This window comes from Euleptes europaea, chromosome 3 (assembly GCF_029931775.1).
Source record: "Euleptes europaea isolate rEulEur1 chromosome 3, rEulEur1.hap1, whole genome shotgun sequence".
NCBI classification, from domain to species: domain Eukaryota; kingdom Metazoa; phylum Chordata; class Lepidosauria; order Squamata; family Sphaerodactylidae; genus Euleptes; species Euleptes europaea.
This window is the reverse complement of record NC_079314.1, coordinates 26,560,455-26,575,975: the sequence shown is the minus strand read 5'-3', so window position 1 is coordinate 26,575,975 and position 15,521 is coordinate 26,560,455. Positions and strand designations below refer to the sequence as shown.

Sequence of the window (15,521 nt, the reverse complement as noted above, 5' to 3'; positions counted from 1 at the left end):
ATTACAGACTGAGTTGAAAGTGCTCCCCGCTCTCCCTCTCCCCAACGCCTTAGGCAAAGACAGCCCAGATGTCAGGATGTGTTTGTAACCAATCTGGTTCCAACAAAGATTTCTATATCCAAAGTTGCAGCTTTCATAAACTGTTAAGGCAACCCTACAGACAGATCACTATGGGGTGGGGGAGCTGCTCCGTTTGACACCATTCAGCATGTCTTGAATGGGTCAAGGTGCTAACTTGCTCCTCTGACCATCTCAATCAGCGCAAATGAAGAGAGGTGTCCTACCAGCATTTACTAAAATATTCACACCTCACCTTTGTGGCTCAAGGCAGCTTACAGATTTCAATTTAAAACCCTCAAAGGACAATAAAACCTTAATGCCCAAATGCCTGCGCCCTGTGCCTCATTAAAAGCCTCCGCAAATAACAATCCGGCATCTCATAACTCTGTCAATCATTTGCTTTGTGCTTTGATGCTGTTTGGCTCTAATTGTAAAAGGTTGCAGATGCCTGATCTACCAACCCTTTGGGAGGAACTCTAGCATCTCTGAAGCAAAGCAAGGGCAGCATTGAAAACCTGTGGTGTGGTGGAAAGTGCCATCAAGTCACAGATGACTTATGGCAACCCTGTAGGGTTTTCAAGGCAAGAGATGTTTGGAGGTGGTTTGCCATTGCCTGCCTGTGTGTGGGATGAGAGTCCTGAGAGAACTGTGACTGGCCCAAGGTCACCCAGCAGGCTTCATGTAGAGGAGTGGGGAATCGAACCTGAATCTCCAGATTAGAGTCCGCCGCTCTTATCCACTGCACAACACTGGCTCTCATGAAACCTGTACTGGGAGAGAACTGCAGAAGTCATCTGTCTCAGGAAGGGCCAATATCTTAAGCCTGGAGAGTTGGACCGTTGCTGGCCAAGCCTCCAAGAGGCTGGACTATTAAGAGTCCTGCTAGTTGCCAGACTCAGACAACAATGCCTTCTTCTGCCCGGTTTAAGTGAAGCATAATGAAGTATATTTACTCACCAGGTCCCTCTGTATTCCAGAATAGTAGGAACCCATCTGACAGGCATCACCATCACGTGTCAGGGCAGGCCTCTTATTACTGGCAAGCTGCCATTTACCAGGTTGATACTTGCATGCACACTTTGTATGAGAGACCAGTACAGCCCAGTGTAGAACAACTTACAGGTATTCTACCTAGAGGGAGTTCTAACTTGAAAATGTTTATACACCCCTTACACATGCCTGGCCTTGTATAAAGTTATCTATTTATATATGGTCATACATTTATTATTTGTATGTGTATTCTAAGTTTTTATTTGACCACTGATGAGGGCCTGTAGGCCAAAATGCGTATCGTGTTTGGTTTAAGCCTATCAACCTTATGAGTTGCCAATGTGCCTTGTTTTATCATTTTTAATGTTAACCTGATATAAGCACCTTAAAAAAAAAGATATTATATAATTTTACCTTCTCCACCCAACCTTGGGTACCCAGCTTTCAGTACCCACACTCATCCAAGTGAATTAAGTACCAGGCTCTTCATCAATTAACTAAGTTCATGGGCTTTGAACAGATTTCATCTATAATTAAGAGATTCCTTTCTTCCAATATTTTTAGGTAAAAGTTTTTTTTACAATCAGTTAAGAAAAGGAGAAATCAGAAAACAAACAAGACTTTGAAAAATTAGCATTAGCTGGGGAAACATCTGATAAGTTATGTCATCTCTTGTTAGATTTAGATAGCAACCAGGAGAAAAAAATTATAAAGCTATGGACTAGGAATTTGGAATCTACAATTGAATCTGAGTTCTGGAGATCAGCATTGAAATGTTGCTTAAAATTTTCAGCACGTGTCATTGCTGAAGAGAATACGATCAAAGTGCTTTATCGCTAGAAGACTTGGTTTTTATACCCTGCTTTCCTCTACTGTAAGGAGTCTCAAAGCCACTTACAGTTGCCATCCCTTCCCCTCCCCACAACAGGCACCGTGTGAGGTAGGTGGGGCTGAGAGAGTTCGGAGAGCTGTGACTAGCCTAAGGTCACCCAGCAGGCTGCATGTGGAGGAGTAGGGAAACAAATCTGGTTCTCTAGATTAGAGTCTGCCGCTCTTAACCACTACACCACGCTGGCTCTCTAACCCCTCATAAATTAGCTGAAATTAATAAAGGGGTTAAATGTGATCTTTGGGTTTGTGGACTTGCTGATGCAAACTTTATACATATGTGTACAAGATTCAGTAGAGCTGAAGAATATTGGGAAATGATTTCTAGAATTATTTCTCAAGGAATAGGTAAATAGTTACCTTTCTCCCCTAAATGTTTCCTGTTGAATTATGTAACCTCAACAAGATTAGTCTTTGTGAGATACTGGAAAAGGAACGTAAACCCAAATAAAGAGGAGTGGTTGGAGAAACGACAAGAATGTGGTAGAGTTGAATAAACTAACCTTCATGTTGCATAGTAAAAATTTAGATGTTTAAAAAATGGAATGTTATTCTGACTAGGATGGTAAATTGAACCTAATAACATCTGTATGATTTGTTTATAGAACTGAAGATTTGTTTATAGAACTTGTAAAGCTTTGTATTACTGAATAAAATCTTTATTAAAAAAAACTAAGTCCACAATGGGGGAAGGAGAAGAGACCCACACCTGATACAGACATACAGATCCAACAACTGAAAAAGAAGGAAGAAGGCAAAGCCCACCAGTTAAACAATGGAAAATTTTATTAACTCTTTTTGGGACAGGGACTATTTATTTGCCAGGAAGGATGATGCCATCGTACTGCAAGAGAAAAAAAGGGACAATCAAAACTAAGCAACAGGAGAAGTCTCATCAAAGCTAATAGTTACTACATGCTTTTTCACACATTGGGTGTTATCAAACTGTAATCAACAATCTCGCAAACAACTCCACAGACGTTAGTGGTGGAAAGTGCCTTCAAAGTCACAGCCAAATTATGGCGACCTATAAGGTTTTCAAGGCAAAAGACATTCAGAGGTGGTTTGCCATTGCCTGCCTCTGTGTAGCAACCCTGGACTCCCTTGGTGATCTCATATCCAAGTACTAACCAAGGATGACCCTTGCTTAGCTTACCAAGATCTGATGAGATTGGGCTAGCCTGAGCCATCCAGGCCAGGGCTCACAAAAGTTACCAGCGGGCAAAAACTGTGCTAGCCATGCAAACCCCTGTCTTATCTTCCAGAACAGAGTCGACTCAGAATCCACTCTTGTAACATCTCCCTGCCTTGTGGCCTGCAAGGCACTTCTTACTCAAAGGTAGCTAAGCAAACGGCTATTTTCTAGCTTACTTAGACAGCAAGAATTCTATTTGCCAGCTCCTCTCCTGTACCACATGGTGAATCATATGAAGTTATTTGAAATGAGCCTTTACCATATATCTCACAGTACACTGCTGGGCCAAAAAGCATTTAAGGGTCCCACTTACGGAAGTCCCAAATTACTTTCCTGTAGAATGCAAGGTAAACCACCTGCGTCTTTTACATCCTGCAAACAGCAATAACCACCCAGTTTGATGGCTAACACTCCTAAACTGCCTGAGCCCGACCCAATCTCTAAAAGAGCACTCTAGGTCTGCTAGAAATAGAAAGGAGGGAGCACAGTTTGAGATACTTCTGCTCCCAGCATGGGCCCATCCCACCCTTGAGATTCAGAAAGCGTAGACGGCACTTGAGTTATACTGTAACGATGCCCTGAGCTGATCTTTGCCTCCCTGACAATGCCCCATCATGCTGTCTCTATGGTACGCTGAACAACTCAAGAGGGGCCCCTCGAGCTGTTGGTTAACAATGCTGACCAAGGGTCATTGCAAGTTTGCTAACAGTTCAAACACTCCCAGGCCATACCTTCTGCTGGAACCAGCGCATGGCTTCCTCCTTGCTGATCCTGTGCTTGGCCCCGATGCTGCCGGTTCGGCGCTTCTTATCAGCGATGCTGAAGCCTGGCCGGCCCAGAACCTGCCGCGATAAGACGAGTCTTTAAACCCACACCTCAAATGCTCGACTCCCTGGGCTACCACTAGCCAGAGGCCTGTGTTAAGCGCTCCCTACTCTTCGTAGCTGCATGAAGCTGCCGTATACTGAATCAGACCCTTGCACCATCAAGGTCAGTATTGTCTGTTCAGACTGGCAGAAGCTCTCCAAGTTTTTAGGCAGAGGTCTTTCACATCACCTCCTTGCCTGGTTTTTTTAACTGAAGGTGCCAGGGATTGAACCTGAAACCTCCCGCATGCCGAACAAAATGCTCTACCACTGAGCCACGGCCCCTCGCCAACCCACCGGAGATGCTCACTAGGAAATAAAGCTCAATGGATTATGCAAAAAAAGAAAAAGAAAAAAAGTAAAAATTTTTTATTCTAGCGTAAACTTTTGTGGAATAGCGCTCACTTTTTTCAGATCCAATAACCAGATCCTCCCTATGCAACTGTTTTATCTAAGAGTATGAAAAAACCCTACTAAAGGGTCAAAAGGCCATGAAATGTAGGAAGTGTAAGATGAGATGCAATTATGCAAAAATTCAAACCTAATAATGAACAATAGTAGTCCAGCAGCTTCTTAAAGACCAACAAGATTTTCAGGGCAACAAGAATTTTTTTTAAATTTTCTTTTGAGACCCAAAGTTTCCTTTGTCACTTGCAAGTACTGAGTTTTGATTCTCAAAAGCTTATGCCCTGGAAATTTTGTTGGTCTTTAAGGTCCTACTGGACTGAAATCTTACTCTTCTACTTGTTTTCAACTTGTTTTCATTACAACTACCCACCTAAAACAATGAAGAATAAAGAAACTATGGGGAGGGGCCGTGGCTCAGTGGTAGAGCATCTGCTTGGCATGCAGAAGGTCCCAGGTTCAATCCCCAGCATCTCCAGTTAAAAGGGACTAGGCAAGTAGGTGATGTGAAAGACCCCTGCCTGAGATCCTGGAGAGCCACTGCCAATCTGAGTAGACAATACTGACTTTGATGGACATGGGGTCTGATTCAGTAGAAGACAGCTTCATGTGTACAACAACTTATTTGATAGTTATGCTACTAATCATACAGCACAGGCATTAACTAGGTTAGCACAACTACTCAGCAGATCGCAGGAAAACTACCTGCACGGCATTCCAAAGGCCCACACGCCATATGGCCTAGCCATCCTCCTCTTTGGCTCGGTTATTTATAGATGGAAATACAAAACGACAGACCTATCGTAACAAGCAAGCCTAGGACACATCTGCATAAATGCACCAGGGGAACCCACTTTGGAATTTAGGCAGCCTTGTGGGAGAGAGGGGGAGGACACCTTTCTCCTGGCCTACAATAGCTTATGTCAGAGCGCCCACAGGAATAACAAGGCATGGGGAAGCTAAGGCCCTATAGAGGAAGGGTGGGGGGAAGAACCATACCCTATAGCAGTGATGGCAAACCTTTTAGAGGCCGAGTGCCCAAACTTCAACCCAAAACCCACTTATTTATCGCAAAGTGCCAACACGGCAATTTAACCTGAATACTGAAGTTTTAGTTTAGAATAGGGGTGTGGAACCTTTTTTCTGCCAAGAGCCATTTCGATATTTATAACATCATTCGGGGGCCGCACAAAATTATCAACTTAAAAATTAGCGTACTATATTGAATTAATTAAACATGAATTTAATTAAACATAGAATGGCCACAATGCAGACCTTCTCATATCAAAAGATATACATGCATACAAATCCAATAACCATACACTAACATCCTATATGTGCAAATCTAAATGTCCTATACAAGGTTTGTATTGCAATGAAACAATCCATATGAAGGCCCAATGTGGCTGAAGCCTAAGATTGAGACCATTTCAATATGCACAGTGTCCAGTCCAAAGGTTTTTCTATCAGGTCAAGCAGGGGGGGAAGGGGGGAGATGGCACCATGAGTTTTGGGTGCCCCAGCAGGGTTGTGGCCAGGGGATCACCCTGCCACATGGGTCACAGGCGAGCTGGGAGGGGAAAGAAGGTTCAGGGATGGCATGGCCAGAGAGCCCACTTTACCTGTTGACCTCGGGAGAGAGCGAGGGGTTCAAGCTGTGGTGTAGCCAGCGTGCAGGCCAGCGATGGGGGAGACGGCGGCAGGCGCTTCGGGCGCCCCAGCAAATTCAGGCCGGGGTGCGGCCAGCGTGCAAGCCGGCGAGGGGGGAGGCGGCGGCACACGCGGCCGCAGCTCAGCTGAGAGAAAGGGAGGGGCCCAGATGCCAACCGGGGAGGCCTTTTGGAGCCCCGGAAGTGTAGGTCGGGGGGCTCGGGAGGGGGCGGACGTTGCTTCCGTGTGCCCGGCCCTCTCACGCAACCACAGTGAGCCACTCCAAGGCAGACCCGCGCGTGCCCACAGAGAGGGCTCCACGTGTCAAGTCCGGCAAGCGTGCCACAGGTTCGCCAACCCGGCCCTATAGGATAATACTTTGAGACTGCCACTTAACAACACAATCAGGTAAGCCTACACACCACATAGAAGTCCAAGCCGTAGATTCCAATGCTGGGATCGTATTTAATGCCCAGATCGATGTGCTCCTGGATTCCAAAGCCAAAGTTGCCAGTGTCTGAGAAGTTGTTCTTCCTCAGTTCATATTCTCGCACCTGAAAGATGTACATCAAACATTCATGCTTAGTTTCCCCCCTTCCAAATGCTGGGTTAAGAATGCACCAGATCGCAAGGAGAACAGCTCACCTTCAACCCCTTCTCCAGGATCTCCTCAGCTTTGGCTCCACGTACAGTGCAGTGGACAGCAATCTTCTCATTTCTCCTGATCCCGAAAGACCTGACAGTGTATCGAGCTGCAGAAGAAAGCCCAGTTTAGCTAGTTTGTCTGAAGTGACAGTAACGGTGCAGCGTGTTTCTTTTTATCCTGCCTGGCGATTCACTGAAATTCACTAGGCAAGTTAACAAAAACCAGATACAAGGTAACTAAAAACATGTAGCAAAAAGTCCACCTGACAACCAGCTGGGGTGGCTTCCACACACTATAGTCTGCGCTTGCTTTAAAAAAAAAAACAACCAACACAGCCACAAAAGACTTATCAGTGGAAAGTGTGTAGTTCTAAAGATGGCAACATTGCAAGAAGGTAACAGTCTGGAATCTACATGACAGAGAGCAGGTCTGAAACTTGAGTCTAGATCAGTGGTTCCCAAATTTTTTGAGTCATGGAGTACTTTTTAGGAGAAAAATTCGTCATGGAGCACTAATTTTCACCTACCACCTATAGGGCCGATATGATGGGTGACAGACAGCAAACTTTAAAGTTTGGCACAATGAACGCTGACTAGCCCTTTATAGTCACTGCTTCACAGCACACTGCAGGAGCTAAATAATTTCGACTCGATACTTACCTACACACAGTTCATGGCCACAAAAATCCACAATTTTGAGATCCTGTCACATTTATTTTTCTTTCCAATCTCTTCATGGAGCACTAGGAGATGTTTAGCAGAGCACAGTTCGGGAACCGCTGGTCAAAGAACATCCTTATCTCTAGTCCAGCCTGATCTGCAACCCTAGAAGCCATCACCACGGGAGCCAGCATGGTGTCGTGGTTAAGAGCGGTGGTTTGGAGCGGCGGACTCTAATCTGGAGAACTGGGTTTGATTCCCCACTCCTCCACATGAGCGGCAGAGGCTAATCTGGTGAACCGGGTTGGATTCCCTACTCCTCCACATGAAGCCAGCTGGGTGACCTTGGGCAAGTCGCACTCTCTCAGTCCCACCTACTTCACAAGGTGTCTGTTGTAGGGAGGGGAAGGGAAGGTGATTGTAAGCCGGTTTGATTCTCCCTGAAGTGGCAGAGAAAGTTGGCATATAAAAACCAACTCTTCTTCATTTCTCCTTCTGCTTGGACTACAGATGTTTTACTTAAGAGAACCTTACAATGGATTTTAGAACCACTGCCTGATACGCTACACAGGGGCAGACCCTCATTTTTCTCTTCCAAAACCTCCCCTTGCAAACATATTCCAGGGCCTCAGCTCAAAAAGCTTCAATGACGGCCTCCTTAAGAAGTTTTACCTTTTGAGAAGACAGGAGTCTGGCCTGTGAGCTGCTCCAGCACTTTGGCTGCTCGGGTGAGCCTGTCCCCACTCTCCCCGACGCAGATGTTCAGGCAGAGTTTGCGGATGCGCAGCTCCCTCATGGGGTTCTCCTTTTCACCCTGATCTTGTTGCTGTGTGAGAGTGGAAAGAGAACGTATGGTTAAGAACCAAGGCGGCCTAACCCTGTGCCCAGAACATACGACACAAAAAGAACCACCAATAAGCTGCAGAGATGGGACAATCTGCTGTGGCATCTCCAAGTACTCATTTTTAACTCATGTTGTGAGCATGAAACCATTTAAATCTTAAAGGAAGGCCTTTAGATGTATATTCAGTCACTCTCTGCAAAACATGCCAGGATCATTTTTCAGCACTGGGGAAGGGCCACCTTTTCACTCACTCACACCCAAAAGCACCCCTACTTTTTTGCTGCGGTTTATTTATTTATTCTGTTTATAACCTGCCTTTTTCCCCAATGGAGGCCTAAGATGGTTTATCTTCATAAAAACCCTGTGTGGAAGAGGTTAAGCTGTGAATGCATGACTAGCCCAAGCTAGCAAGCCTTCATGGCAGTGGGGATTCGAACCTGGGCCTCCCAGATGTTAGTCTGACGTTAAGCACTATACCACTCCGCCAGTTTTCACTACAGCTACCACTCCCCATTTTCTCAGCTTAGCCCCTCCCAAACCTGCCCTGAAGACAACCTAAAAGGGAAAACCCCCAACAACTCATCACTGTAGTAAATGTCAGTCCTTAGCACAGACTATTCTAAAATTCCACCCCAAAGTTTTTCCTTCTATCTTTTGTACACACTACCCCTCCTAATGTCTGCTAATACTCCACCATCAATACCATAGGGCTTGACAAATCCCAGGTGCCAAGTTACTATTGCGCCTTGGAATTTCATTGTGGTGTCCAGTTTTTGTTTGTTTTTTGGTGGTAGCAATAATTGTAAAATATGATGACTCATAATCCTGAAGGCTGAAATATGGGTCTGGCTCCTAAATTTTTGAGCGGGCTGCTGTATCAGTGCTATCGTTGCAAGCGCGGGTGCCTAACAATGCAGGCCTAACACATGAGCTAAACATGACACAGGCAGGCTAGAAAGACTTAACCAGTTGACTTTGCAAATGCCCAGCAACCTCTTGGTTAAACCAGGCTCATGACTATACAGCTGAAACATGCAATATTAGTGCAACAGCACATTCACTGCCTGGCCTGCGGATCTCTAGTGCAACAATGGTGCGCACACAATGGGACTGCACGTGTAGTGGCCCAGTTTAAACAAGATGCTGGGCATGTGCAGAGTCAGCTGGATAAATTACTCTGTCCCTCTGCCATCACATTTCAGGCCTAACACACACACAAAGCAGGCACAACTAATCAGATGGTCCTTAAGGCTGACCTCTCAAGACTAATTTACATATGCAGAAAGAAGTAGGAATATGGTGGTAGAACACCCTGACCCACTTTAGAGGATCAGAGGAGCATGCCTAATATATTAGGTGCTGTGGAACTCAGGTGGGACAATGCTGCTGCAGTCGTCTTGTTTGTGGGCTTCCTAGAGGCACCTGGTTGGCCACAGTGTGAAGAGACTGCTGGACTTGATGGACCTTGGTCTGATCCAACATGGCCTTTCTTATGTTTAGAGTGCAGGCAGGGCACCAAATTTTGGAATGTTCTCCTCTGTTCTCTGCCAACAGAAATCCAGTACAACAATCAAAGAGGAGCTGAAGTTTCCCCCCTGCTCTGCTCAGTTCGTGCATTCCTTTCTACCACCTCATTCTCCAGCAGGCCCAATTTTCAAAAGCTCAGGCTTGTTTAACCCATTGGTAGCCACACTAAGGAGGTTTAAGCAGCCACTTTTACCCACAGCTACAAACTCTAAGGAGTAGAAACTAAGGACTCACAAGCAGGCAACTAGTTTATCACTAAAACCTAATAGACAGGTGACCAAACCCTGAAGGTAAATGTCACACCAATCTTAATGTGCAGGTGGACCCTAGAATTGTTCCTGAACTAACAACATCCCAAGGCAGAATGAATTCTAAGCTGCTCCTCACAGCTACAACATGAGAGCCCCCAACCAGTAAATGAAAGCCAGAATGTTCAACAGGCGATAGTAGATACTCAAAGCCCCCTTACAATAAATTATGTGCTCTTTAGACCTTCCACCCTTTACAAGATAGCTAAAGAGTAGCAAAGGCGTTGTGGACCCTCTCTCTACCCCTTTAATGACTGCTTGGGGGAGGGTGGGAGAAAGATGACATTCCACAATACCAGCGTTCAGCATCTACTCAGTGTGCTGGTTTCACCAGATGAACTAACCTGAATACCAGAAGGCACATGTCCATCAAAGATGTGCACAGGATGTGACATCCCTTTCTATTTTCCTTACGCAGAAAACCAGATGTCAGGGAGAAGGCTTCTAACCTAGTCTTCCCCCCCAACGTGCCAATTTTCTACAAGCAGGGGATTTTTTTTTAACAGCAAGGTTCAACCCTCAGATCCCCCCATCTCCAGCCAAAGATACCGGCCAGACACAGGCAGTTACCATCTCAAGGGGAAACTAGGCCTGGATTATTACGTATCTGTCGTTTTTCAGAGATCAAATGGGGAAAGCTCCACTAGCTAGGTTTGCCAGACTGCTTTTCAGGAGGGAGGAAAAAGGTGACAAACAGGGACCACCCAGACAGACAGCCTAGGTAAAAAGTCCAGGGCTCTTGATTTTAGGGGGAAAGACAACTGCAGGGAGTTATGCGATTTACGCTTATAAAATTATGCATGGAATGGAGAGAGCACATGAACAAGCTGCATAATACTAGAGCTCTAGGGACACTCTGTAAAGGTAATGGGCAATCGATTCAGGACAGTCAAAAGAAAGTGATTTTTCTCCCTCACCGAGTAAGTCAATTGTGGCATTCACTGCTACCAAAGTAGTAGAAAAGGGCAAGAGTCCAGTAGCACCTTAAAGACTAACAAAAATATTTTCTGGTAGGGTATGAGCTTTCATGAGCCACAGCTCACTTGACCTTCCACCCTTTACAAGATAGCTAAAGAGTAGCAAAGGCGTTGTGGACCCTCTCTCTACCCCTTTAATGACTGCTTGGGGGAGCTGTGGCTCACGAAAGCTCATACCCTACCAGAAAATATTTTTGTTAGTCTTTAAGGTGCTACGGGACTCTTGCCCTTTTCTACTACTTTGGTAGCAATGAATGCCACAATTGACTTACTCGGTGAGAAGAAGTGAGCTGTGGCTCACGAAAGCTCATACCCTACCCCAAAAATATTTTTGTTAGTCTTTAAGGTGCCACGGGACCCTTGCCCTTTTCTACTGCTGCAGACAGACTAACACGGCTACCCACTGTGAATTGCTACCAAAGGAAGTGATGGTTTCAAAAGGGGATTCGACCGGTTCAGGGGGGGGGGGAGGGACCATCAGTGGCTACTAGAAAAGTTAACAGTTTTCAGTACTAAGAGGTCACGTTAGGGGAGGCCTTGCTCGTTCCGTTCGTCAGCCCTCCAGAGCAACCGGTGGACCCCTGGGTAAAACAGGATGCTGAACAAGACGGCCCACTAGTTTGATCCAGCAGCGTCCGCATATAAAGCAAACACAAACTAAAGCAATAATGGAAAGACACTGGGAGGGAGCCCCCGTTTCCTTAAAAACAAATCTCAAAAGAACCATGGGGGGGGGAGAGAGAAAGGCTGAGGCCTTCCTCTAGGAAAGGGGGCTTTGTCGGCGTTCCGGCCTGGAGTAAGGGCTGCTCCCACCGACGCGTCTACGGCTCCCGGGCCCTAGACGAACACGCACCGCCTCCCATAAGTGCCTGCGGGAGACCCCCCGATCCTTCTCCGAGCCGTGGCAAACAAAGCTGCGCCCGAAGGGCTCGGGCCCGGGAGGATGGAGGCGGATTCAATCCGGCCCCCCCATCGCATCTCTGCAAACCGCGACCACTCACCGCCATCTTGGAGGCGTGGAAGAGACCCGGAAAGTGGCGGAAGCGGATCTTGTGAGGGAGGTCGCTTTCGGCTTGCCGTAGAGGAGGAGGAGGGCAGGCAAGAGCGGTTCCCTCGAAGGGAGCTCGGCGGCCCTCTAGAGGCGGGAAGGAGGCGCTGCGCACGGCCGCAGTGAATACCGCGTGGTCAGGTCAGGTAGAAAGGTCGGTTTTGGCACCAGCCTGCTGGTGTACGCCCGACCTCGGTATAAAAACGGGATCAACACCGTGCAGGGCGGATCTGCACTAAAGGAGGAAGTGAGGATTTGATCCTGGGGCTCTCCGTTCCTTTTTTTAAAAAAAATAATTTTTTAATTATTTTCTCATTTATTACAACTAAATCATTTTCCATCATATAAATCTTATAAGTATAAACAAAGTAAAAAACAATTATCTGTTACAAAGAAAAAGACTTCCCCTTCACTCTATTCTGTCTAGCATTTAATTTGTATATACTTTTGCCATCATGTAATCCTCATTTGTAAATTTACATTACATTTATCTTATTTTATCAAATCCAGTTCATATAATATTCTAAAATATCTATAATAAGAAATTCAAATCGGGTTATATCAAGGAATATCCTTTAAATTGACCTATTGAAAAATAATCTTCACAGTAAATTCTCCACGCCTCCCACTCCCCCCAAAATTGTTCATTATCACTTTCATTTATAAAAGCTGTAAGTTTAGCCATCTCCCTGGGTCTCTCCGTTCCTGATCCAGCGTGCTAACCACTATACCACACTGGTCCCAGATTAGACAAAAAGAAAGCCCTTCACACAGCTACTGATTAACTTCGACAGCTCCCCCACCCCGCCCCAGATAGATGGCTTCTCAGCTCTAGAGGTTGGTGGAAGACACTGATTTTCTGAACCCATTTCAATCTGGCTTGAGGCTGGGATGCGGAACAGACTGCTTTGTGACCTCTATGGAGAATTGAACGGGGGGAATCGTGACCCTGAGCTGCCTCTCAGTGCTGGGAATAAGGGACAGTGTGTTACGGGGGTTCAAGCCCTATCAAAGCTGAGAAGGTAGTGTTGGGGGGATTCCTGCTCTGTCCCGTGGCGGTTGACCTGTGGGGTTCCGCAGAGTTGTCTTATGTCCCATGCTATTTTAATATCTGTGTGAAACCGCTGGAAGAGGACTTCAAGAGATATGGGCTGTGGTGTCGCCAACATGCAGATGATACCCTTTTATTGTCCATCTGACTGCATATTGCAAGGATGCTGTTGATGTGACGAACAGAACTGGTGTTTGGAGTAGGGTTGCCAACCTCCAGGGACTGGCTGGAGATCTCCTGCTATTACAACTGATCTCCAGCCGATAGGGATCAGTTCCCATGGAGAAATTGGCCGCTTTGGCAATTGGACTGTATGGCATTGAAGTCCCTCCCGTCCCCAAATCCCAACCTCCTCAGGCTCCAGCCCCAAAATCTCCAGGTATTTCCCAACCCGGAGCTGGCAACCCTAGTTTGGAGTTCGTAGTGGGCTGGATGAGGGTGAACAAGCTGAAACTTAATCCTGACAAGGCAGACTGGGCACTTGAGATCTCTCCTTTCTTGGATAGGGTTATACACCCCTTGAAAAACCAGGTTCCCAGCTTGGGAGTGCTGCTTGTCACCTTAGAAAATCGAGTGGCTGTGGTATAGGGATGCCAACCTCCAGGTACTAGCTGAAGATCTCCTGCTATTACAACTGATCTCCAGCCGATAGAGATCAGTTCACCTGGAGAAAATAGCCACTTTGGCAATTGGACTCTATGGCATTGCAGTCTGTCCCCTCCCCAAACCCCGCCCTCCTCAGGCTCTGCCCCTAAAACCTCCCGCCGGTGACAACGAGGGGCCTGGCAACCCTATTGTGGTGGCTCGGAGTGCTTTTGCCCAGCTTCGCCTGGTATGTCAGCTGCATCCATTCCTGGTTCAATCAGATCTAGCCACGGTGATCCATACCTTATTTACATCTAGAATGGACTATTACAATGCACTCTACTTGGGGCTACCCTTGAAGTGTGTCCAGAAGCTGCAGCTAGTGCAGAATGCTGTGGCTAGATTGCTGGTTGGTGCCAGCTACAGAAGTATGTGACTCTGGAGACGACAGCAATTACATTGGCTACTAATCCACTCCTGAGCCCAATTCAAGGTGTTTGGTTTTGTCCTTTAATGACAGGTTATTCGAAGGACCATCTTCTCCCTTATGTTCCTGCCCAGGAATTAAGATCCCAGAGAGAGGCCCTCCTAACTGTCTCACTGATCAAAGAAACTTTGTCTGATGGGTACACAAGGGAGGGCCTTTTTGGTGGCAGCCCCACAAGTTTGGAACAACCTCCCCAGGGAGGTGCACCTGGTTCCCTCTCTTCAGAAGGCAGTTGAAGACAGTTTTATTTAGGACTGCATTTGACTAATTGAGTCATCATTATCATCATCATAAACCTTTAGTGGCATAATAACTAATTGAGTCTTTATTGGCAATATTAATTGGAGATTTTAAATTTAAATAGCAAAAACCATGCAAACCATAAATGAAAACTGGGAATTCAGAGAACCTGAGAGGCAGTTTGTGATAAGTGTATGTAAAGTGCCTTCAAGTCGCAGCCGACTTATGGTGACCCCTTATGGGGTTTTCAAGGTAAGAGACTAACAGAGGTGGTTTGCCAGTGCCTTCCTCTGCACAGCAACGCTGGACTTCCTTGGTGGTCTCCCATCCAAATACTAACCAGGGCTGACCCTGCTTAGCTTCTGAGATCTGATGAGATCAGGCTAGCCTGGGCCATCCAGCAATCCCTGTGTGAGTTGTAGTGACTTTTTTTTACACTGAAAACTACTGCAGCATCAGGCAATCCATCCCAGGATTATTGCTCCTTTAAAACAGTCCTGTTTTCAAATGTAACTTTATTTTCCCTCTGTGGCATTTATGAACTATAAAATTCATGAACATCATCCTTAGATTTCTGTTTTGATGACAAAAGAGTAAGGATTAGAAAGCACAAATAAGTAAAGGTAATTCATAGTGCAGTCCTAAACCTAGTTATACCCTTCGGAGTCCATTGAAGTCTGCAGGTTAGGATTGTACAGCAAGTGTAGGTAATACCATGAAGTAACTAAACCCCTCCCCCAAACCCTTTAGATTCAAATTTTGAAAAATTATTTTTATTTTTTGGAAGCAACGCCACCTTTCAGAACAAAGAAAACAAGATGAACCAAGTGACAGAGTCACAACTTATTAACAAATGCAAACAAGAAACACAAGAAGTATAATTTGTGTTATATAATCAACACTTAAGTTCTTTGAAACCAGATACATGGGGGGCAGAGGGGGAATACTCAAAAGTAAGGCAACTCTGAACTACAGAGAACAAAATAGGATAGATGCTGATTTGCAATCTTAAGCAGAATTACACCTTTCTAAGATCAATGCAGTTAGAAGGGTGCAATGTTTAGGATTGCATGGTAGTAGGCCACACCAGGTATG

The 15,521-nt window shown here is 45.8% G+C and overlaps 1 protein-coding gene across 1 annotated transcript; it reads right to left on the bottom strand.

Annotated features, from left to right (window-relative positions):
* Positions 1–2,706: 2,706 nt before the first annotated feature.
* On the bottom strand, positions 2,707–12,080 carry RPL11 (ribosomal protein L11). The gene is made up of 6 exons (XM_056846184.1): positions 12,017–12,080; positions 8,032–8,185; positions 6,700–6,806; positions 6,477–6,608; positions 3,865–3,975; positions 2,707–2,782 (listed from the first exon to the last, which is right to left on the bottom strand). Exons 1-6 carry the CDS (start codon positions 12,020–12,022, stop codon positions 2,753–2,755), a joined length of 540 nt encoding a protein of 179 aa, XP_056702162.1. The 5' UTR covers positions 12,023–12,080; the 3' UTR covers positions 2,707–2,752.
* Between the last annotated feature and the right edge of the window lie 3,441 nt (positions 12,081–15,521).

What these genes read in the sequence shown, in the direction of transcription:
- RPL11 (XM_056846184.1), bottom strand. An exon ending in TCCTGGAGAAGGGGTTGAAG is followed by an intron (nt 6,609 to 6,699) that starts GTGAGCTGTTCT and finishes TACATCTTTCAG; the next exon opens with GTGCGAGAATATGAACTGAG. An exon ending in TGCGCTGGTTCCAGCAGAAG is followed by an intron (nt 2,783 to 3,864) that starts GTATGGCCTGGG and finishes TTTCTCTTGCAG; the next exon opens with TACGATGGCATCATCCTTCC.